This window comes from Phyllopteryx taeniolatus, chromosome 7 (genome assembly GCF_024500385.1).
Source record: "Phyllopteryx taeniolatus isolate TA_2022b chromosome 7, UOR_Ptae_1.2, whole genome shotgun sequence".
NCBI lineage: Eukaryota > Metazoa > Chordata > Actinopteri > Syngnathiformes > Syngnathidae > Phyllopteryx > Phyllopteryx taeniolatus.
In genome coordinates, this window is record NC_084508.1 from 6,182,273 (window position 1) to 6,206,730 (window position 24,458).

The 24,458-nt window shown below is 44.0% G+C and overlaps 1 protein-coding gene across 1 annotated transcript in view; it reads right to left on the bottom strand.

Moving 5' to 3' along the window:
* Window positions 1-24,458, bottom strand: part of notch2 (notch receptor 2) — a 53,362-nt gene that overhangs the window by 10,680 nt on the left and 18,224 nt on the right. Inside the window, exons 3-25 of the mRNA XM_061780093.1 lie at window positions 17,187-17,461; window positions 16,340-16,547; window positions 15,736-15,869; window positions 13,973-14,095; window positions 12,621-12,854; window positions 11,647-11,802; window positions 11,007-11,192; window positions 9,501-9,614; window positions 7,855-7,968; window positions 7,541-7,774; window positions 5,683-5,793; window positions 5,033-5,225; window positions 4,772-4,917; window positions 4,539-4,652; window positions 3,863-3,982; window positions 3,646-3,798; window positions 2,837-3,065; window positions 2,436-2,637; window positions 1,935-2,088; window positions 1,632-1,816; window positions 1,006-1,138; window positions 671-922; window positions 467-579 (exon numbers count right to left, since the gene is read on the bottom strand). Of these exons, the coding sequence (XP_061636077.1) occupies window positions 467-579; window positions 671-922; window positions 1,006-1,138; window positions 1,632-1,816; window positions 1,935-2,088; window positions 2,436-2,637; window positions 2,837-3,065; window positions 3,646-3,798; window positions 3,863-3,982; window positions 4,539-4,652; window positions 4,772-4,917; window positions 5,033-5,225; window positions 5,683-5,793; window positions 7,541-7,774; window positions 7,855-7,968; window positions 9,501-9,614; window positions 11,007-11,192; window positions 11,647-11,802; window positions 12,621-12,854; window positions 13,973-14,095; window positions 15,736-15,869; window positions 16,340-16,547; window positions 17,187-17,461 (3,883 nt within the window). The remainder of the gene's footprint in view (window positions 1-466; window positions 580-670; window positions 923-1,005; window positions 1,139-1,631; window positions 1,817-1,934; window positions 2,089-2,435; window positions 2,638-2,836; window positions 3,066-3,645; window positions 3,799-3,862; window positions 3,983-4,538; window positions 4,653-4,771; window positions 4,918-5,032; window positions 5,226-5,682; window positions 5,794-7,540; window positions 7,775-7,854; window positions 7,969-9,500; window positions 9,615-11,006; window positions 11,193-11,646; window positions 11,803-12,620; window positions 12,855-13,972; window positions 14,096-15,735; window positions 15,870-16,339; window positions 16,548-17,186; window positions 17,462-24,458) is intronic.

The following is a 24,458-nucleotide window of genomic DNA, read 5'->3' on the forward strand; positions in this document are numbered from 1 at the left end:
ACAAGCGTTAATGTGATAATACAGTCCGCCTCAACTGGTTGGTGGGCTAAAGAAGAACAGGACGTCAACTCAACGTGGCATGTCCGTTGAATGCGATGAGGTTCGGCCATTCCGTTTTGTGTGTTCATGCTTATTTGTTATTGGAATTGCAAAAAATGAAATAAAGCTATCTAGGTGAAAAGTATTCCACATTCCACAGGACCTTCCAAAGTGGAAGCAATTCTCAGCTATTGGCTGGTGGAGAGCGGGGGCGGGGTCAATTATACACAGCTTATGCTACTCGCGTCAGGGCCTGGACCTTGTCCCTCGCCAATTGTTTGGGCGTACTGTATAATATTCTAAAAAGTAACAATTGTTAGATTGAGCGTTGATTTTCCAATGGCCATCGGTGCTTCTGCCTCACGCAGAAATATTTTAAAACGCCAACTTGATGGCTTTCGCGAAGAACCGTCTTTGGGAAACTTACAGGGGGACAGGAGCAGGTGTAGCCATGGACTGAGCTCATGTTCATGGAGCAGACGCCGCTGTTGTGGCACGGCTTGGACACACACAAATCCACCATGGACTCACAATGACGACCTTTCATAAAGAGAAAAGGAGACATCAGGGGAAAAACAGAATATTACATTTTTTTCACGTTAAGCTTAGGATACAAGGAAAAGCAGCAAACCTGTGTAGCCGAGGCGGCAGCGGCACTGATAGTCATTGACAAGCTGGACGCAGTCCAGACTGCCGGTGACGTGGCACGGTCCGGACAGGCATTCGTTCAGATCCCCCTCGCAGTGTTCTCCGACAAAGCCTGGCAGGCAGGAGCACATGTATCGCCCTATTCCGTCCACGCACTGACCGCCGTTCAGACAGCGGGGCTCCCACGAGCCAGGCTTGGGTGCGCAGTCGTCCACGTTCACTTCGCAGCGAAGCCCTGCGCAATAGACGACAGGCGACGACGATGTGACACGGAACTCTCTTTTGAGCGTGACGATGTAAACCTGGAGTCGGGCTCGCCTTGTGTTCCGGGTGGGCAGGCGCAGGTGAAGTGGTTGATGAGGTTTATGCACGTTCCTCCGTGGAGACAGGGCCTCGAGTGGCATTCGTCAACATCATACTCACAGTTCACCCCCTGGTAGCCTGGCTTGCACTAGAGACATAGAACGTGTGCTAAGGGACAGTGGTGGGCCTACTCCGCTTTTTGAAGCATCTTCAAAAGCATCTATGTGTTGCCAGCTCCATCTTATCTGCCCATGGCTTTGATGTGACTTCAACTATATGAACCAATCACAACTCAATTTCGTCCTCACAGGCCTGGAGCGCTGGCCCTCGATGACATCAACATCCTCTGATTGGTCGGTCAGAGCAAAACGTTTCACGGCCGACTTTGACTAGCAAACAGTTCTGTAGCGATTTGCTGTCTTATTAGTTATTAGCCATGTATTGATTGTGAAGCGGTCAAGATGATTTAAATGGCACAGTTACGCGCTGCTGTACTGCGTTTTAGTATAGTATTGATGCTTTCTGTAATTGCAATGTTATCGTAGCGGTTTTAAAGGGTGGATTAAGTCGGGTTAGTTGTTACTGAGGGTCCACGTACCAAGCTAAATCCCACCAAGTGCCAACAAACACAGTCTACTTACAACACATTCATATGTGCCCTGATAGTCCTTGCATGTAGCTCCATTGCGGCAGGGATTTGACTGGCACTCGTCGACCATGTCGTCACAGTAGCTGCCCGTGTATCCTGGCTGGCACAGACACTGGTGGGAATTACCCACGTTCACGCATCGCCCTGCATTTTTACAAACACTCTCCACTTCCAGACCTACGGAATTCACGGAAAAGAAGATGGATTATTTCAGTCACGTAAAAGATTTGAACCACGTACACGAGTCACAAAAGCATTTTGTGAGTGGTGCATATGATCAAAGCAAATCCCTCACCATTCCTGGCAGCAAAGTCCTGGCAAGACATATTGGGCACATCGCAGTAAAGTCCAGTCCATCCCATTTGACAATGACAGGTCCAGGAGGTCGCCGTTTGAGAGCAGGAGCCGCTGTTGTGACAGCGCACTTGGCTGCACAAGTTGACAAAGTTCTGTCAACGGTAGCATGAACAAATGTTTGAGTCGCTCAAGAGGTTACCAAGGGCAGAATAGAAAACGAGAGAGTACAGTGCATCTCACAAGGTGTTTCAAAAAGCACCAAAACGGTGGAAGGGGCAGGTTTTCCAGCAAAAAAAAAGACAAAAAAAAGACAAAAAAGGAGAATAGGTTCCCCAAATAATTATCAGCTAATAGGTCAATTCACAAATAGGCTGGGGAACACTACAATCAAGGTTTGAGCCTGGAATAAAGGAACATTTTGAACTTGGAAGTCAACCACCATCAGGGAACTGATTGGCTTTGTAGTTTCTCCCATCCAATAATAAAACACAGCATGTACCTGGCAGTTTTGTCCATTGTAGCCCACTGGGCATGTGCATCTGTAGGCGCCCAGGCCGTCCGTGCAGGTGCCGCCGTTCTTACAAGGCTGGGAGTCGCATTCGTTCTGCTCATACTCGCAGAAGGTCCCGTAGAAGCCGGGACGGCAGCGACACGAGAAGGTGTTAATGTCATCAATGCATGAGCCGTTATTCAGGCAAGAGCTGGAGGGACGAGGAAGAGGAATTCTTCAAAGATGCCTTTGACTGTGGCGAATCAGTTATTTATCACTGCCACTGTTTCAAAATATCACATTTGTATTGAGCTCTGCGGAACATGCACCGCTCACAAAAGGTGATGGATAACGGCGTCGGTGTGAAATCCGGAAGTGTGGGTGTAAAGTACATCGATTCCGCGGCTCACCTTTCAGTGCATTCCTGGATGTTGTGTTCACACAGGATGCCATCGAAGCCTGCCCGACACTCGCACACAAAGCTGTTGACATAATCCCGGCAGTTGCCGCCGTTCCAGCAGGGTTGGCCGGCGCACTCGTCGATCTCCGTCTCGCAGCGGCCCCCTTCGAAACCCGGGCGGCACTGGCAGGCGAAACCGCCCACATCGTCCACGCAGGAGCCTCCGTTCAAACACGGGTCTGGAGGGCACACAAGACACACCATGTATTCTTCTCTCTTGTGCTTTTAAAATCAGAATTGATTTGGATTGTAAATTTGTCTTACCCTTTTTGATGTTATGAAATCAATTGAAATACAATCAATATGCTTTGTTGAAACTTTGGGTATTTGACTATGCAGTACAATGTGTTTTGTCAAATACAAATACACAATCTGAATCACACTTTGCCTCTTATATTAATGCAGAACTGTGCGCACAAGTCTCATTTTCGTTTCCTCAAAGTGATGGTATACGATTGTCTCTTAATAGTGAGAGAGTGAGAACATGTGCCGAGGAATACTTTTCAATTAAAATAAGTTAACAGTAAGTACGTTGTAACGAGTTTGCATGTGTTTAGAGCTTTTGAGTGCGTAAAACAAAAAGATCTTTTCAGAATCAGAATCAGAATCATCTTTATTTGCCGAGTATGTCCAAAACACACAAAGAATTTGTCTCCGGTAGTTGGACAACAGACAGTCCATTTTGAATATGGCCTGTCTACATTTCAGATTTTAAACCTGTTGTGGGTGGGTTTAAAAATGGAGGGCAAAGCAACTCACTGGGTGAACAGTCGTCAACATCTGTCTGGCAGTTGTGTCCGCTGTAGCCTGGCGGACATTTACAAATGTAGCTGCCCGGGCTGTTCACACAGCGAGCGCCATTTCGGCAAGGGTTCTTTTTGCACTCGTTGGCGTCCTCCGTGCAGCGCGGCCCTGTATGAAGAAATGGATGAGGACGCCGCACGGTGTACTTCCACGTCGACGAAAAGAGACGCACCCTCCCATCCGGCAGGACATCGGCAAGTGTAGGAGCTGTAGTCTGCAGTCGGGCGACACACTCCTCCTCTTTCACACGGATGAGAAGCACAAGGGACAAGCTCGTCCTTACAGTTTTGACCTGTTAGGACAATTGAAGCCATTTTGAATGATCGATCAGAGATTTTGTCTTGCGCTTTGTTGAAATGCCTAACCTGTGCATTTATGCAAGAGAAGGATTTCACGCTGACGGACTATGTCAATTTGTGAGTAAATTGCAATGGAATTAGCATTATTTGAGTGCTTATAATATTTAGGGCATTTTTGTTTAGTGGTGCGCTCCGAGAGCTTTTCGAATGTAAAATAAAGCACGACAAGGCTGGGGGGAAATTGTATTCAATGAGGAATCAGTGATTTGCGTTAGATCGTTGTACCAAGAGCCACAGGCGAGGATTCAAATTCATTTGGAAAGAGTGACAAGGATGGGTATGTTGCAAAACGGAAGAACATACACAGAGAGAAGAAACTTCAGAACTCCAAAGATTAGGAAGGAAATAACATCTATTGCTGGAGAGCGTGTGCGGATCAGACACATATATTATTTTGGGCATATTGGGAGAAAATATGATATGGACTAAAGATAAATGATGGAATATCAAATCCCAAAAACGGGTCAGATACAAATTTGGAGACATAACCTGTAAATGGTGGACTACACTGGCAAGTGTAACCGTTGACTCTGTCCATACAAATGCCTTGGTTGAAACAGGGATTGGACGCACACTCGTCGATGTTCTTCTCACAGTTCACACCTGAGAGCGGAAACAGAAGGTCACATTAAGTTGAACGGTCAAAGTTCATCCTGAAATTTCACCCCAAAGCCCAATAGTAGTGGAAATATCACATTGCGAGAAATCCATCTCTGCACTACCTCTGAATCCGAGCTGGCACACACAGGTGTACCCGTTATGTCGGTCCAAGCAGGAGCCACCGTTTTGGCACGGGTCGGGCTGGCACTCGTCTTTTTCCCGCTCGCAGTGTTGTCCTCCCCAGCCGGGTTCACACTCACAACGGTACCTGGTGACAAGGACAAGGAGGAGTTTCGAAGTAAGCGCACACAGTAGGATCCGCTCGTGGAAAAGCAGAGCGAACGAGAGCTCTGACCCCAGAGCGCCGTACGAGAAGTCCTTACCCGTGTTGCTGCTCAATACATTCGCCGTGCACGCAAGGCCGGTGCTCGCAGTGGTCGATCCCCGAGAGGCACAGAAGGCCGTGGGTGCTGGGCGGGCACAGGCAGTGGAAGCCGTTCACCTTGTCAATGCAGGTCCCGCCGCTCATACACGGGTTGGAGTTACACTCGTTGATATCGGCGTCACATTTGAGTCCTATTGGAGAAAGGATTTCAATGATTAAGAGCATCCAAAGTGCCATCAGGTTACAGCACAGCTTGAGACGTCGCATTACGATCATATAGTGGGACGGCTTTATTTGTTACGTGTCCGAGCGCGTACATTTTCCTCATTGAAATGAATTGAAATGCCATTAATCCGTTGCATTCCCCAAACAACCACCACAACTATTGCATTGCATTGTATGAACATAAACAAACGTAATAAAAAGAGAATGTAAAGATATGAACTGGTTTGTTTTATACAGCTAATTACTGTATGTACTATTGTATTTGTGCGTGGATGAGCATCTTTAACTAATCTTAAATACCGCTTTTAGAATCCAAACGTTCAGTGCCAAGAACGTATTTTGACCTCCTTCGTAACTCGAAAACATTGGAATTTGGTGCAGGGCACCACTGCATTGACCTTACTGGCGTACATCCACGCATACCTGTGTATCCTGGGGAGCACACACACTTGTACTCGTTGATGCCATCCTGGCACTCCCCATACTCGCAGGGGTTGCTGGCGCAGTCATCTTCATTGATTTCACAGTTGACACCTGAGGAAAGTGAAATAAAATTCATTGTAGTTTAGCAACATCACTTCATTTAATCACGTAATATAGGGCTGATTGTTTGAATATACGCAAATACAGTTAGCCCTTGCCGATTCGAGAATCACCATTTGCTAACTCACCTATATCTACTAAATCCAAAATATAAGAATAAATAATAGCTTAGCTTTATCTGGTGCCTTTCAAGGAACCCAAGGACACTGATCTCAATTAAAATATAGATGATGTTAGGGAGGAGGAGCTAGCTTTGGCTACTGGCTTGACAGCAAGCAGCAGGAGAATGTAGCAGGGTGGCAAAAAGCAGGGTGGTAAACTTCAGCATGATGCAGAGACGGGCGCGAATCGCTACTGGCGGCGGTAGAAGTGAACAGCTGATCAGCTGCTGATGGCTAGCTGCTCGACGTAAGGTGAAGTTAGTGCCCAGTGAAAGAGAAATAGTATCACCCAGTCAAAAAATATAATAAAACGGAGGAACTGGTATTTTTATGGGTTGCGAGGCTGCGACATACACGCCAGGGTCCTCACTTTCTGGTGCATTTCCCCCCCCCCCCCAAATCACATCATTGGTTAACCATTTATTTTTAAGGGTAATGTTGCAAGATGACTTTGAAAGGGTAAAGTGTTTTCATAGTTTGGGGCATGTACAGGGTTTAAATAATTAATATAGGCAATTATTTAAAAAACATAATAAATAGATAGATATATATATATATAAATTGGGGGCGAGGGTTCGCTGTAGTTTCTATACAGTTAGTTGGCCTCCAGGGGGCGTTCAAGTTCACCTTTCTAAAAAGCTCCTGAGCAGGAAGTGAAAAAATGCCAACAAACCAGTAATTCAGCCAAAGTCAAATACATTTTGCCTGTGTCACAGCATGACGAAGCTAACGCATGAGTGAGATACAAAGCGAACTTTCAAAAAGAGGAACTTCACAGGAGAGGGAGGAAGTGTGACTTTGACATTGGAAAGTGAAAATGAACTACAGCGTTCTACTTCTGGTCAATTCAGGACAGTATAGCCACTAGTACCGAGTGAAAGGGTGGTTGACTGTACAAACCCAGTGAAAATGATCGCTTAAACAGTTCAGTCATTTCAGATGAAGGCTCCGTAGAGTGGTGCCTTGAGATACGAGTTTCATTTGTGATCATTCGCCATTGAAATAAATGGAAATACCATTAACCCGTTGAAGCCTCCCCCCCATTTAAAAAAAAAAAAAAAAAACAACTAAAATGTCTGTCATGGCTTTTTTAAAATATATTTTATAAAAGCATACAGTAATGACATCATTAAATAGAATGTAAATACATTTAGCAATTTTTGGAACATTATTTGTTTCAATTCAATGGACGTTGTGCTGCTCCTTCTGGTGTGCAGGCCTCGGCCACCGGGAGGCAGTTTATTATGTCTCAGCTCCCCAGTAAGCCGCAGTAACATGAGTCGCTCTTTGCAGAGGATAACGAATATATGCCTGTGAGTATTGTTACTCGTTAGTCCGTTTGTATCGTTTTGTGATGTTTATTAGCGTTAAGCTAAATGGACTTATCTATAGCAAAGTTTGAGGTTCACTGCCACCACACTGCTCGTATCTCAAAATGCTCCCGGCAAATCAAGCAACAACAAAAACGAGGAAAAACTCGTACGCACTCGTATCTCAAGGCACCCGTGTATTTGTTTCTCTTTAAAATAATAGAAGTTATCAATTTTCTCAAAGCCTTTCAGGGCAAATAGGTCTACCTGCAGTCCCAGGTGGACAGTTACACTGGTAGGCGTTGACCAGGTCAATGCAGCGTCCTCGGTTCTGACAAGGGTTGCTGTGGCACTCCTGCACTTGGATGTTGCAGATGGAGCCAACGTATCCCAGCTGGCACTCGCAGGAGAAGGTGGCGATGCCGTCCTTACACACGCCGTGGTGACATGGCTCCGGCTGGCAGTCGTTGATGTTCTCTTTGCAAAGAAGACCGGTGAAGCCTAGTTTGGGGAAAGGGAGCCTAATTTAGTGTGCTTTTAGAGTAGGGTAGTCAGTCACAAAGTCAGTGGTGAAATCTGACCTTCGGCACATTCACAATCGTATCCGTTGGGTCGGTCGATACACTTAGCTCCATTTAAACATGGCGTACTCGAACATTCGTCGTTGTCTATCTGGCACGTTTCACCACTGAAGCCTGAAAACAGGACAAAAATAGATGGGCCCAAGTCTATAATTTAAAACAATTAGAATGACAGTGAACCCTGTCTATATCCTGGTTCATTGTTTTTAATCATTTTTTTGATGGCCTTTGTTTTCAGTCGGAATCTAGAGCTGATAGAACCATTTGTGCTGCGACATGCCAGGCTGCCCTGAGGTCTACTGGAAGAGATGCAGCGAGAAGAAGAGGCAGAGAAGGTCCCCTAATAGTCGTTCTTCCCACAGAGCAGAGAAAATATATGAATTGTTTTATGCTGTTTATACAGTAGCAGTTGTTTGAAGGTTTATATTTACATTGATGCAAATTTTTCCGATAGTCTGTCTGCATTATATATTAACATTAGGCTAGCAAGACTCTTGTAGGACGAAATAATTATTCGGTTGATCATTTTGGTGTTTGAATGTATAATGTTAATTGTATTTTGTTTTCATGTGTTGTGTATGTGTTTTATGGTACAATTCAACTGGGCGAGAAAAAACAGCAAGAAGTACAGAACACATTGCTGCTTATTTGGAGAACTGTGTGAGGGAGAATTTTATAATTTCTAAAGTAATACTTATTTTATAACTAATACAACTAAGGAAATGTGTTTTACAAACTTTGAAAGTGTTTAAAGCATGGGAGAGGGGTAAAACTTTGGTCTTTTTAGTTTGGTCTTTTTATATTGCAGATTTTCCGTGTATAATGCGCACTCCCCCCCCCCACCCCCCAAAGAAAATTGTCAAAAGTCAGTAGTGCACGTTATACATAGGTATAGGAGAAAATGAAAACAACTTTCACATTTTACAAATGTATGCCACCCTCAAAAGGTTATGAAAAAGCTGTACACTTTCATTCCAATATGCCACCGTCCCCTAGATGTTATGAAAAAGTTACACAGTTTCATTCTAGTATGCCTCCTAGAGGTTGTGAAAAAAGTGCAGCCTACAATTTCATTCCAATATGACAGGGGTACGTACATATGACTGCATATATGTACAACTGTGCTCATAAGTTTACATACCCCGGCAGAATTTGTGAGAGAGAAAAAAAGAATTTCCCCAAATACGACTGAGGGCTGAACAACAACCATCATTAAATTCTTTGTTAGCTTTTGTTTAATGGTAATGCTTTTCTGAAATTCTTGACAGTTTAATTTGAATCCCATTAAAATGAAATTAAATGTGTATCGCCTGGCCCTTCATGTTTTCTTTGAACAATTATACCCATCTTACAAATTCTGCCTGTGTAATCAAACATATGAGCACAACTGTGTGTTTTCTCATTTACTAAATAAAAGTAGGGCTGTTCAAATAAAGTGCTTAACTTCAGAATAATTTGTTGAAAAAACTAACGAAATACAAAAAATACTTCATGTTTTGATCATATGGGTAGACGCAAAATCATGCATTGTAAAAATGCATTATACATAGGTTGAAAGGTTTTCCAGAATTTCGACGTCAACTTTGGGGGTGCGCATTATATATGGGTGTGCATTATACACGAGAAATTACGGTATGTGTACCAACCTGCTGGGCACTCGCAGACAAAGCGGTTGACCTGGTCCAGACATTTACCCTGGTTCAGACAGGGGGAGCTGAGACACTCGTTTACCTCGATCTCACAGTGAGTGCCCTCAAATCCTGGATGAAGTCAAAAAAAATAAAAATAAATAAATAATAGGATTCATTTACAACATCAGGTGTGAGAAAATTTCTTTAACCCGGGCCACAGAGCATTTACATTGCCAAGGGTCCTGTAATATTTGTTGCATTCATTTTGCCTCTTTTTTTTTTGGGCTAGAATTGCTTTTTTTTTTTTTATTCATTTATCCATCCATCCACCCATCCATCCTTTTTCGACCGCTTATCCGAGGTCGGGTCGCGGGGGCAGTAGCTTTAGCAGGGACGCCCAGACTTCCCTCTCCCCAGCCACTTCATCCAGCTCTCCCGGGGGGATCCCGAGGCGTTCGCAGGCCAGCCAAAAGACGTAGTCTCTCCGGCGTGTCCTGGGTCGTTCCCGGTGGTCTCCTCCCGGTGGGACGTGCCCGGAACATCTCACCGTGGAGGCGTCCGTGAGGCATCCGAATCAGATGCCCCAGCCACCTCATCTGGCTCCTCTCGATGCGGAGGAGCAGCGGCTCTACTCTGAGATCCTCCCGGATGACCGAGCTTCTCACCCTCTCTCTAAGGGAGGAAACTCATTTCGGCCGCTTGTATCCGGGATCTCGTTGTTTGGGTCACGGCCCACAGCCCGTGACCATAGGTGAGGGTAGGAACGTAGATCGACCGGTAAATCGAGAGCTTCGCCTTTCGGCTTAGCTCCTTAGCTCTTTACCACAACGGACCGATACAAAGTCGGCATTATTCATTTCTATCATTAAATAATTGATTTCTTGTAAATAATGAAACAGTACAATTACATATACCTGTACGTTTAACAATGTTTGGTTGACTTTATCAAATAGTTGGTTAATTTATTATAATTATAATAAAATACCTTTTAATGGGTTCTTTTCAAGACTATTTTCATGTATTTTTTTCATTTTATCTTTAATAATTGGTCAATTGAGTTATTGTTAATATTTACAAATATTTTTTAAAAATACACATACCTAACGTGTTTTTTATTCAATCATGGGTTAATTCATTTGAATGAAATAAATTACACATAACATTTAAAAAAGACATTTTATTTTTAGAACTATAATTTTCCATATATATTTGAACTATATATATATATATATAGATATATTTTTTTTTAAGAATGACCTAATCCAGTGATTCTCAAAGTGTCAGAGGGAATATTGGTAGAGGTATGCAAAATAATCATTTCTTAACTTTAAAGTTGGATTCAATATGTTTGACAACTGTTTGTGTTCAACTAGATTTTTAACTGAATCATTATTTAAGTACTGGGTAGTTGTTTTTTTCTTCTTCTTCTTTTTTAAGTTCAGTTGTGTTCAAACTGGGCAGAACTAATGGACAAAGAACTACTACTTTACAAGTCGATTTCTAAGATGTCATGAAACGTACCGGGCATGCAGATGCAAGTGTAGTCGCCGATGCGATCCAAGCATGTGCCGTCGTTCTGGCAGGGGTTCGATGCACATTCATTGACATCCTGTTCGCAGCGTGGCCCGGCGTAACCCCTCACGCAGTTGCAGGTGAAGGAGCCTTCGGTGTTCATACATTGGCCGCCGTGCTCGCAAGGGTTGCTTCCTGAGGATGAAGAGGACGGAAGGGAAGGGGTCATTGTCCGAAATGAAGCAGGTTGGATGTACAGGAGTGATCTAAGTTTACAACCTATTCTTGTATTTGTTCCATGAAATGGTGGCAATTCTCTTCATTTTCTAGCAATTCTCTTGGCTGGATTTGCTTCTAGTACACGTATGTAGATGTTAGACATTTTGTCTAATCTGCCCAGGGCCTTCTGAATCAGTAGGGCTGCCCCATGCACCATAAACTAAATAGTGGTCCCCCTGCATATTTGAAATGTTCTACATGTTTTTTTTTAGGGAACCTTACCTGTTATTTAATGAAAAACTTACATATTTGCTGTTTATGCAATGAGGTCAAAGCCAGGTCTATTATCAAGAAAAAAGATCTCTTTGTCGCCACCTTATGGCATCATGGGGCGAAAGGACCAGTGTCGAGTACGGTCGATCACTCTCACCGATGATGCACTCGTCTCTGTCGATGTTGCAGGTGCTGCCGACGTAACCGGGCGGACAGTTACAGTTGAACATGCCGCTGATGGGGTTGGTGTCACACTGGGAGCCCTCCCTGCAAGGGTTGCTGATGCAGGCGTCGTCAATGTGGCAAAGTAAACCTTGGCGAAATAAGAGGTGAAGAAGAGCGATGACTCGAGGCCTCCGCGGAGTCAGTTCAGGTCACCAAAGGATACATCATTCGAACAAAAGTCCGAAAATACCGAAATGACATTTACAGTGTGTCACGTTCACATCATCGCCATTATCTACAGGCTGGATGTGCCAAGCTAGTCAGCTGTGTTGTGATCACATGGGGCCGATTCTCATGGATCGCGGCCGCTGCCTCCGCCTGAGGGTCGACAGCAAGGCGGCAGCACAATCATAAAATCATCTATATTTGGAAAATATTATTTCTGGTTCGACCTGTACCACAGATTGCAGTCGCCAAAGTCTAATAATCTTTGCAAGGTAAAACCTGGACATTTTCTTTCATGATTTTGTTCCGACAAGTAACTGCAACGACGACATCACCGTTGCAGAAATGGACTGATTTATATTTGGTTGTCACTATTTTCCACGACTTCTAATTTCAAACTCAATTTGTGGCTAAAAATATATGCAATGATGAAAAGCAGTGGGCATTGTGTAGTAATGATATAATAAGGTTATTATAGATGTGTATGCTTTTCACTAAGATGTGGCCTGCAATGAAAATGAGCTCGACACACCTGCATAATAAACTCTATCCTCTAATAGAGCAGCACTTTCTCTTACAACTCTGCCACAAACTTAAAATGTCCTAAAAATGAAAGCCATCTAGGTGCACCACCTGTTACTTCTTGGCACCTATTTGAGGTGTGGTTTTAGATATTCAAGTGGAAGATTAATTGAGGATATAATGGCATTATGACGTGTGTGTGTTTTGCGAGTCGCTCACCCGTCTTCCCATGAGGGCAAAGGCAGATGAACGAGGCTACGCGATCGATGCACGTGGAGCCTTGCGTGCAGGCGGCGGTCGCGCAGTCGTCGATGTTTTCGGAGCAGTCGGGTCCGCTCCAGCCGTTGACGCACACGCACACGTAGCCGCCGACTAGGTTGTTGCAGGTCCCACCGTTCTGGCAAGTGTTGGGCTGTAGGCGACATTCGTCCACATCCTCTGTGCAGTGCTGACCTGCGAAGGGGGCAGGAGGGCAGGAGGGCAGGAGAACTCGTTCATAATAAGTACAGGGGCCTTTTCGGCTGGCCTAGACGCAATCAGAAGCACTGACCCACATTTACAATTTCAATTCTAATCATTGTTCCCTGAAAATGTATTCATTTATTCATCACGGTCTATTCTCTTCAATTTGTGGCAATTCTCTTGGCGGCACATGCTACATTTTGTTGGGTCCAATCAGATTTCAGCTTCGCATTATATCTCGCATTCCCTGCTTCTCATCTTTTCATCCTTGTTTCAAACTTTTCTGTTGTTTTGTCCTTGACATTGCACTTCAGGTTTAGAGATGTATTATTCTTTTTTGGGTTACAAACCACTGAAAGACAGTAGTCACGGTATGGTCGCGGTTTCACTATTCATGAATTCACGTTTTATTCTGTGGAACCTGTACCGAGCCCGTCGTTCTATTTGTTTCGTTTTTCACCTTAGGATCCCACCAAAGCACCGTCGAAATCGGAAAGTACTGCAATACAGTGGCGCCTCGGTTTTCGTAATTAATCTGTTTGACTAAAAACAACTTCGCAAAATTACCCGTCGGAAACAATGTAAATCCAACGAATCCGTTCCAGACACCGAAGAATATGAACAAAAAAAAACATTTTACCGAGAATGACTATCGTTTAACATATTCATAACATATATTAACAAATCGTACGAAAACTAGGGCATATGAAAACCAAGGTTCCACTGTAATTGTTGTCAAGGAAGTATGTTACATCTCGACCGAGAGACAAACGTGCAGCTTCGTAGGTCGGGGTGGAGCTAAGTTTAGTCGGAATAATAGTTTGTGGTATCGTTCCGGTTTAAACTATCACTATTATACTTTATTATTACGACTGTCAATTTCATGCAGTTTTTACATTATAGCGAGTGACTTAATTGTGGACTGTTCCACCAGTGCAAACTGTAAACCTTTCAAGCAATACAGTGTGTCGCTTGTGTCGCTGGCAGCCCAATGGACTCCATTTCAGATGAAGCAAAGTGAATTGCGAGAGATGCCAGTAGTACCAAAATATCACGGTCGCACCCAAACACAGGCCAGCTGCACGTCACACACATGAATTCAGTCTTACCCGTCCACTCTGGAGGGCACTGACAGTTGTAGGTGTTGACTCCGTCCATACAGGTGCCACCGTTTTCACACTGATGACCCGGGCAGTCGTCAATGTTGTTCTCGCAGTTGCTCCCGTTGAATCCTGGCCCCACATGCAGTGCAAGAAAGATAAGTTAATTCAACCACGCTCGCAAAAACATCGGTGCATGTGCAATGGGAGAAATCTTAACACAAAAGCTTCCTTGAAGAGAGTTTGCTCCTTTCCTTCAACTCTCTGCAGAACATATGCGACAACTCACGTAAAGTTTGGGCTTTTGGGTGAAATTCCAGGATGAACCTAAAATGCACTTTAGCAACTTTTGAGATTAACTTGATTTGACCTTCTTTAAGCAAATGTCAACTGTTCAATGTTTCAGTAAATGAAGAGTTCAAAAGCAAAAAGCAGACGTATCCATTTATTGGATTTTTTTTTTTGGGGTAAAATGAGCTTTTTTTACTTTCTGGTTTCCAGGGGCAAGATAATACATTTTATTTTAGTTAGTAGAGATTAGATTAGGAGATTAAGAGTCTTATTCTGGGGGAAAAAAAAGATTTCATCAAAACTGTATTAGCATAATCAAAACTATTGTTAAAATTTGGGGAGGAAGAACCTATGTTTACTCTATAGCTAGTTTGTGGATCCAAAAGAGTGAAAACAGAGTGAAAGTAAATGTACTTTCATATCGTGTTATGGTCATAACAGCCTTTAAATCAGACATACACTAACTCAATTGTTGGAAAATTTGAGAGACAGTACCGCAGTCAATTGCTGTATGTTAATATTTCACATAATTTCAGACAGCGCCTAGATCTTATGTCGGCACATAAAATGGCAACACACACTGCCTTAAATAGAAACTCAATGGCGGTATAACAATGTGAAACCACGACAGCAGCGGTGTATTCGGGTGACGCACACGGACGGGTTAAATGGAAGTCGAGATGCCGCAGATGTAGACAAACGTCTCGTGTACATAAGAATTATGACATGCCCTGATAGTGTAGAAATAGCAGCCGTGTGTGTTTGTGGCATCCGCTCGCTAACTGTAGCAGAGTGACAGGGCAGTGTGTTTCATGCAAAACAGCCAGGAGGCCCTGACTGTTTGCACCCCAAACAATTTATTGAAACATCCGAGCAAAAAGAAGCAAACCGCATCCAAAGGTGGCAAAAGAACTCGCGTTCTATACTTACGAGTAGAAGACACTTTGTGGGGAAATACAAATGCTGGTAAAATGACAAGTTCTTATTCAACTCTTGGACTTACCAGAGGTGGACGGAGTAGCCAAAAATCATCATCAAGTAAGAGTACCGTTACTTACTTACTTACTTACTTACTGTTAGTAAGAAGTAGTTCTTCAAATAATTACTTGAGTAAGTGTAAGTATTAAGTAACTGAAGAGTAACTTTTTTTTTTTTTTTTTAATAAATCAGAGCACAAACGTCAAATAGAGAAAAATTCCAAGTGGAGTTCTTGTAGGCTGAAATGTTGACATTTTTAAGGCAGAACTAGACATAGCCTTTCTTTTGTGTAGTCTGTCAAATCAACATAGAATGAATGGGAGTCATCAGAACAACAAATACGGAAAGACATACCTGAAAAAGTCATTGCATTTGTACTTTGTTACTTCCCATCACATCTAAAATGAAAATGTGTCAGCAGCTTTTATCGTTTTTTTTTTTTTTTTTTTTTAAAACCTGCAAATTCCAACTGAAAAGAAGTTTCATTGCATTTCCTGCATTACCTGGAAGGCAGTGGCATGAGTAGCTGGTTTCGGAGTTCTGGTGGCAAGTGCCGCCGTTCAGGCACGGCGAAGGAGAGCAAGGGACGTACGAGCTCTCGCAGTGTCGACCCGTGAACCCGGCACCGCAAATACACCTGTGGGAGCAAAGCCTGATCAGTGGCAAGAAAGAAACGCTCAGGGTGCTCCTTTTAAATAGGGTTCCCCCGCTATATCAAGGTTCATCATTCGCTCCCCTGCTATAAGGCCGATTTTGAGGCGATTGGGTTTTTTTTTTGTTATAGTATACGGTAACGGTTTTGGTTGAACATTCTGCTATTGGAGTATAAAATGTTCATCCTCTTTTGTTCTATGTGTCAGTTTTACAGTAAACTTGAAATGGGAGTGACAAATGAACAGCTTTTGCCTCTTCTTTAGAGAACCATGAGAGCGGCAGAGTGAGGCCCTAAGAAATACATGTTTCAATGTTTTTAAAGCATGTGGGTGGGAGGGGTCAAATGTTTTTTATATGGTCTATGGGAGATTGTCACCTATCGCGGGTGGGTCAGGAACATCATGTTTTTCCATCACATTCAAATGCGATACAGACAGCAAAGTAGATTCTCACTTGTAGGAGCCAGGGGTGTTGAGACATACTCCATCATTCTGACACATTGTAGGCGAGGCGGCGCATTCATTGGTATCATTGTGGCAGCGGAGACCCGTGTAGCCAGGTGGGCAGTAGCAAACGTATTTACCACCCGGCAGAGCGCGGCACGATCCACCGTTGGCACAGGGGCTTGACAGGCAGCTGTCCTCATGCTCACACCGTGGTCCTGGGAATGGAAAGGGAAGGAGAAGACGCTGACAAAGCTCTTAGTAGAATAGCGTTGTCCTTGACTCATCATTTGCTCATTTACTGAATCAATTTTCCTCACTGAAATGAATTGAAAGCCCAACAATCCGGCCATAAAAGTATTTTCTGTCTTGGATGTGTGCCTTTAAGAGGCGTAGCCTAGGGAGTGACATCAGGAACTGGAGTCAGGTTGGCCAGTTATAGTTCAGTGTGAGCTTCTGGCCGTGAGTTGTGGCCCACAGCAGCTTCTTGCGAGTGTTCTCATTTTGTATTGGTCTGTTTGACTGTTTCACGCTATCATCTGTCTTTATAAAATGGCGGAAACCAAATTGAACATTTGCAAAAACGCAGGAATAGTTTTTTTTTTTTTTTTTTTTAAATCCCAATAAATTATCCAAGGCCCGCCGAACACCGTGCGGTGTGGCAGAACAATTGCATTCCAAAAAAAGACAGTCATTTTATGTTATTAGGATTGAACTCACTTAAATCAATATGAAATATAGCTACGGCAAACAATGAAAGAGACCATTGCAAGGGAAAAGGTTTCGTTTTATAGGTATACGTTTGAGTAATGTTTGAGCGCTAACCCTGCAGAAACATCGAGAAGGGTTTGTCTCACCTGTCCATCCACGGGCGCAGTTGCAAGTATATTTGTCGAGGGACAGCAAGGCGCATGTGCCTTTGTTGGCACACGGGTTGTTGGGGTAGCACGTGGAGTTCTGCGGAATTTGGCAGTGCTCGCCGATAAAGCCGAGAGGGCAGGCGCAGGTGGCGCTGCCCGGTACGGGTATGCCGGCCAGCATGCCCACGGAGCAGTTCCCGCCATTCTGGCAGAAGTCGGGATGACAAGGGTCCTTGTGGTGGCAGTATTCACCCAGGAAGCCTGCTGCGCATCTGTACAGGGATCCAAACAACAATGCGTCAACGTCCAGATCCCAAAGTGCACACGACAGAACGGCTGTGCACTTAACGGTAAGTTGTGTGTGCTCAGAATTGTCAAAGACCAAATAACACAATACAGTGGCGCCTTGCCTTAAGAGTGGGCCGACTCGCCACTTTTTGAAGATACGAGCTGTCGCTCGGACAACTTTTTGCGTCGACAGAAATTCGACATGCAAGTGCCAGACGGTGGCAGCGAACTCAACTCACTTCACAACAAGCAGTAGTTTGGCATACAGTGAACAATTCTTCCCCAAAAAAAAGAAGAGACTTCAAACAGTTGCCACTCCCAGTTGACGTTTCCTAGCAAACTAAACATAAAACCAAGAGATTTACACGTGTTTTTAAAGCAACCACGAAACTTTGCCTGAAGAATCCCTGCTAGCCTAATGCTAACACGCAGTGCAAAACGCCATAGACTAACGAAGAGACCGTAAGCTAACAAATAGCATCAATAGTAAAAGTAAAACTCTTTAAGAAATGGATGTTTGAACACAAATGGTGGTGCAACACATGTCGACGAATAACATTATTGAAGAGATTAGCAACAGTATTTTTTTATTCTATCCTGTTAGCACAGTATATCCGTATGTCTCCATTCTACTGCCCCGAGATGCCCAAGGCGCACGCCAGAAGGAGCAGCACAATATCCCTTCAACTGAAACAAAACAATGTTGCAAAAACTGTTGATTTTCTTTAAGTTCTGTTTAACTGTTATTGCTGTATGTTTTTATAAAGCACGATGTGATTACGTTCTATTTTTCTTGTAAAAAAAAAAAAAAAGCATTTTACAAACATTTGTGTATTTTGGGAGGAAGCTGGAACGGATTAAAGGCATTTCCATTCATTTCAGTGGTGAAAGATGATTGGAGGCTGACTCGCAGTTCTGAGGACCCGGGTTCAAATCCCGGCCTCACCTGTGTGGAGCTTGCGTGTTCTCCCCGTGCCTGCGTGGCTTTTCTCCGGGCACTCCGGTTTCCTCCCACATCCCAAAAACATCCATGCTAGGTTCCTTGACGACTCTAAATTGCCCGTTGGTGTGAATGTGAGTGCGAATGGTTGTTTGTGTGCCCTGCGATTGGCAGGCGACCCGTTCAGGGTGTACCCCGCCTCCAGCCCCAAAGATAGCTGGGATAGGCTCCAGCACAGCCGCAACCCTCGTAAGCTTAAGCGGTACAGAAAATGGATGGATGGATGAAAGATGATTGGAGATAAGGCAAAGTGAGGCCATCGAGCTCTGACTGTGATGTCTGCATTTTCCCAGAGCTGGTCAGAGCAAAATGTATGTTTTTGTCCAGTTATTTGATGGATATTGATTCTGCACTGCTCCAAATGATGCATATGGCACAGCTGCGTTATGTTATATTGTGTGTTCGTATCGTATTGATGCTTTCTAACGTTGCGATGTGATATTGCTGGTGGAATAAGTCCAGCGAGTCCCTGTAAGGCCCGGTTACAAAATGCATGGCAATTTCCCATGTAGATATGGTAAACTAAAAGTGTTCTTGCCACGCAAACGGAAATAAAAGGGGAAGTCGAGCTGGTTAGAAAGGTTAAACGAAGGTCAGTCATGGTGAAGAAGAAGTTCAAAAGCAGAAGGATGTGAGGTAGCGTCAGCTGGAAGTCCTGCCAGAAATGATCACTGATTGCTTTTTAAGACAGCAAAATAATGTGGTGACCTACCCAAATGAAAACCTCAGACAGCCACTCCTGCTTAAGCCACTCCCAATAGGCCGCCCTCCCGTTTCTCCCGCCCAAATCCTTCCAGCTGAAGAAGCCTGCGCTTTCAATGCAATATGCAGAGTAGCCGTCTGGATCCTGCGCTCAAATGCGTACCACATCGCAAAATGGGAGCCCACGCCACTATAACCAGTGTAGCCTTTTCAATTTAACATACTTCATTGTGGGCATGACAACATCTTGCATAGTCTACGAATGAAAAGGAAAAAAAAAAAAAAAAAAAAGGCACTCTATATATCATTTTACCACCACATTTGCTCCATTTTTCTATTTCTTCTGCTGCGGGGAAAGGAAATTACAACACGAAACAACACAAGAAGTCCATGAGGGATCACATCAGAGACGATGGTCCCTTTGAAACTTTCTATTCCGCACATCATTTCTCTCCGGGTGACAGGACCCTTGCCAAGTGTATCATTTTGTCACAAGGAAATTTACAACAGTTCATCCAATTTCCTTAGTGCGCCTGCATTGTTGTGCTGTGTGCAGGCGCGTCGCAGGCACACTGTCTTGGGACTGCGGGCGATTGGACCCCCACAAAAGTGCCTCCCAGGACGGGCTCAGGTAACATATAATTGGAGAGCCCATAGAAAACGTACACCACAGCGGCATTCACAAAAGCTGTCCTGGTAGCGTGTAAAAACAGACAAGTTCACGTCGTCTTGTTACATTTCTACCACACAAGTATGTTAAAATGACACTAATACCTGTACTGGTAATAAAGGCTTTATGATCAAGGAATGGATTACTTCTATTTTCATGAAAGGTTAGCGTCACGCAAACCTTACAACACGGATTTGTGCTTGAATTTCCATGGGGAACGTTTATTTGAATTCGGAGCTGCGTCAAGGTACCACTTTATTCCAATGAAGGCGACAGGCGCTGACTATTTTTAGAATTGAGTATTCTACCGATTATCCCATCAATTCATCGAGTAATTGGACACAAAAATGATTTTTCATTATTCAACACAAAAACATGTACATGCGATTATTTTTGTCCACTTGAGGTCACCATTCTAACATTCTACTGTAGTGTCTGCGATTTTGAGTGTGTACGGCTTTGAAATGCGGGACCGCCTGAGTCACGTGGGTCAGCGAATGAAAGTGTAGAGTTGGTTGGCTGTTAACTGGCCAGTCTGCGTATTAAGTCACTCAGCGTGAGTTGTGCCCATTGGCAGCTGTACTAATGCGCTTATTACATGTTTTTTCCCCCGTTTGTCCAATAAAGCGATCGAAAGTGCACCGGTGGCTGTGTCTATCCTTGACTAGTTGCAGGGGCATTACAATATGTTCTAACTAGCAATGGTAGGCTAAATTAAATTGGCTAACACTGATACGTTACCTTGGGTTGGCGAGGGTCTACGAGCTGTTGTGGCACACATTGCAAATGAATCTGATGTTCCCGAGTGTGAAATGATCCCCAACTTTGGGATCTCCCATGTTTGATTAGACATGTACACCTGACCTCCTCCATGTTTCTCTATCAACATATCTGCAGCAGAGCAACCCACCCACCCACACGCTCCCACTTTAACACACACAACAAGGTCCCTCCCAAATCGAAACACAAACACAGCTCGGTCAGGAGATCATAACAAGACGTGGCTCCAAGAATAAGTAATGCTCGTTTTTGTTTCGACAGTATAATCCCTCCTCGCTAATGACAGGGCCTTCTGCCCTGTGACAAACATCACGTTAGAAGATCTGTGTTGCCGTTGCCCGCACGGACGCTAGGTTTACATTACGAACCTTTTCACTTCTCAAACTACACGCAATGTGAGACGTAGTCACTCGGTGGCAAGTACGCAATTATGGTAAAAGGTTAATCATTGTGATTTGCTGGCAAAGAAAGCATCACCTTATTGACGAATAAGAATGGTATGAATTTAGAAGGTTGTGAGGGATTATTCTGACTTTTTCATGTGAACAAACGATTTGGTTGATCAACCCGAACTTACTACTGTGCATACCAACTTGCATCAAAATGATTCCAACTATCTTTTTTTCCTGCAACATGCAACTTTAAGATCTGTTGATTAATCGTGTCTTGAAGCAGCTGACATATTATGAAGTGCACAAAATGGCTGCAAGCAAAAGAGTCGCTCACTGCCAATTCGAAGAATTGCCAAAGAAGAATGAATATGAGCTGAATCGGCGCCATGGATGCTATGTATAGCTAACAAAATGTGTTCGGACATTATGGATGAGTTGTGAAATATCCCCATCGCCGATGAAGACATTGAACACCAACATGCTTTTTTTCTGGTATCCTCGCCACTCGGATCAAACACAAAGTCCTACATCAGCACTGTTTAATTACCACTCGTGGCAGCAGTGGCCACTAACTAGTGCAAAAGCTAAAAACTGACTGAAAGTAAACATTTCAGAGCACTGCTGATGAGAATGTAGCTTTTCTTCCAGCGTTTAATTAAATCGCTGCCGTCCATCCAGTGTTGACAGAACCCAAATGCCGAAGCGTCGGAAAACGATAACACCCTGTCCTTCCGGTTCCAGTGCCAGATCGAGCGCTCGCTTTATTAGTCTCGGGAAGTATCGCTTAAGCCCGTGGCAAACAGACAAGGCTGTGCATGATTCATATTATTGTCAGGGAGTGGTGTCTCACCGGGGAAGAAGTATTCTGTCAAGGGATGCAACACATGGCACATTACTCAACATTGTCACACACAACTCAACAGCACAGGCAAGATTGTCTGCACATAAACAAAGTCAACTCGCAGCAGACTCGTCTCGTCTATGGGATTCTTTCCGCTGCTCTGTGATGCCTTTCCCCCCCCCCCCCCCTCCCCCTTTCGACTATACTCGAACCCTTTCTTTCAGATTTGTGCACCCCTTCTTTACCTCTTTCTCACTCCTCCACCTCGCAGTTCTAGCCCACTCAAGGTGTCAGGTTTCTACAGCTGGTTCACATTAGCGCCCCCATACACACACACACACACACACATCAACTCACTCCTCCCTTCCCTCCGCACTCCTTCTCCCTCCTCTACCTCATGCTGACCTCAGCCTGCGCCGGCTGGCCGTGGGGCTTCAACGAGCCAGAGAGGGTTGGCTTGAATCTCACAAATAACGTCTCTCACACTCGGTTCTCTGCTAATTCATATACCAGGCCCCTTGCATAGTCCCCTTGTGTCCCATCCTCTTTCATTTGTGCCAATTTCAACCCGCCCCCACCTCATCTCTCCAGAGTTCAAGCCTCAACTGCAGACCTTCCAACCCCTAATCTAGTCTCAAGGAAGCCTAATAACTCCATCATGCTTTCCCCCCGCGGCAAACACAGAAAAGCAGTGTGCGAGCTCAAGTGTGTGTGTGTGTGTATAAAGCAGCTCACATTTCAAACCACGAATGTGTCTCTGGCTTGACTAAAGTCTGTTCAATGCACCGTGTCCCTGTGTGTGCACGTTTGGACGTCAATAGTTAAGTACGTAATACATTACTGGCTTTTTCGAATGCCTCCGTACGGACAAAATGGCTGCCTTGGTGATGGGGGTAAAATGGAAAAAAAGAAAACGTTAGTTCGCAAATTAGCTGGTGGCCAGCGCCCAGTGGGAGGCTTTGAACTGATATATTTAGGCATAAGAAAGATGCTAAACAAAGCAGCATCCATTTTTCAGCATATTTAACGGCACTCTTCTGTGCTGTGTCAAATTTAAGAAATGTATTTTCGCTTTGCAGGGATTTTAAGCAAACTAAGATCAAATTCCTTGTGTGTTTTTTGGACATACTTGGCAAATAAAGATGTTTCTGATTCTGATTCCGATCTTACTAAGGAGCTGGATTTTCTTATAGATGCATAAAGAAATACCGGGAATGTAGTAGCAAAAAAACGAAGAGCATCACAGAAAAACGAAACTAACCAGAATTAGACAGAAAAAAAGTCTTCAGAGAAAGCAGGAAGCTGAGCAGACTAACTAAAAAAAAAAGTAGCGAGAATAAGAAGTCAAAATAGGGTGGAGTCCATAAGTGGGCTCATGTGGTCAAATCTGAGACTGTTTTTTGTGACTTGGTTGAAAAAGACTCATCTAAGAAACTGTGGTAGAAAGCATGATGTTGAGTCATTATCTTGCCCTTGTGGTTGTAATGAGGCCTAACTATAGACCGTCAAACCTTATGAGCAGTCATTATCTTACTTAAAGGTTTCTGTCAAAACAGACTGTTATTCACATTAGCTGTGCCTGCTTTGAACTGACAAAGAGCATGCATGATGACCTTTGTGGTTCTTGATTTATGTTACCGTTTTGGAGTGTTTCGTGTAAAAATGTACGACAATGCCATTTTGAAATGAGCACTTGCTGCTTAAAAGGGGAACTTGTCAACAAACTACTGTATGTCTCAAACCTGCTAAGCTTTGGAAGACGGGATGAGAGCTACTGCTACTCCCGAGGATGTGCTCGAGTAAAGAGACAACCCAGTTACTTTTGGCACGCCTTGTCATCATCCGTGAGTGACAGGAAGAAACTGTCACTGGGGGCTGGTTGCTACATTCCCCACTGTTTTGCAAGTCTTCTTACTCGTCTCCTATAGCAGCCTGATCTGAACCGGCTCATTAATATTTCAGCACTTGTTTGTTTGTTTGCTGAAGCGAGTTAAGTGCGACGACATCAAATCCCAAAGACCTGGCGTGAAAGGAACGACACAAACCTATTTATTAGAACTATTTGTGAGAGGTATTGTGGGTTTTTGGCCTACTATCAGGCACATCAATCAGGCAGCCCCGATAACTATGAAGTTTATTTATAAACAAAATGGCTGCACGAGTGTGTGAATTTACCCAAGGTTCCACGGAAGCCCTGATTCACCAAAGCGCGATCCACGTCCTACAGAAAGAATCTCTTATCATTGCGGCGCCACTTTCGACCACATCTAGCGGGCTGCGGGAGAGCCACAGGTCTTAAGACACCACAGTTGATTGATTTTACGTGATCTGCCAAACCTCGTTTCATCTGTACAAATGGAATTTATCTGCAATGGATCACGCAAGATATTGAACCAATTAGCCAACTGTACTAGTCAGCATTGCATTTGAAGCTTAAGGCCAACCATGTTTTTGGGTGTCTTGTCTTTACATTGTACAATGCACAACGCTATATACCTAGCGGGGGCGTGCCTTTAGCGTCCTTTTTCACGCGCACCCTTCCCCCTTTAACGTCCGCCTTTCCTCTATATAAGCAGCGTGTCGGCAGGAAATGCTT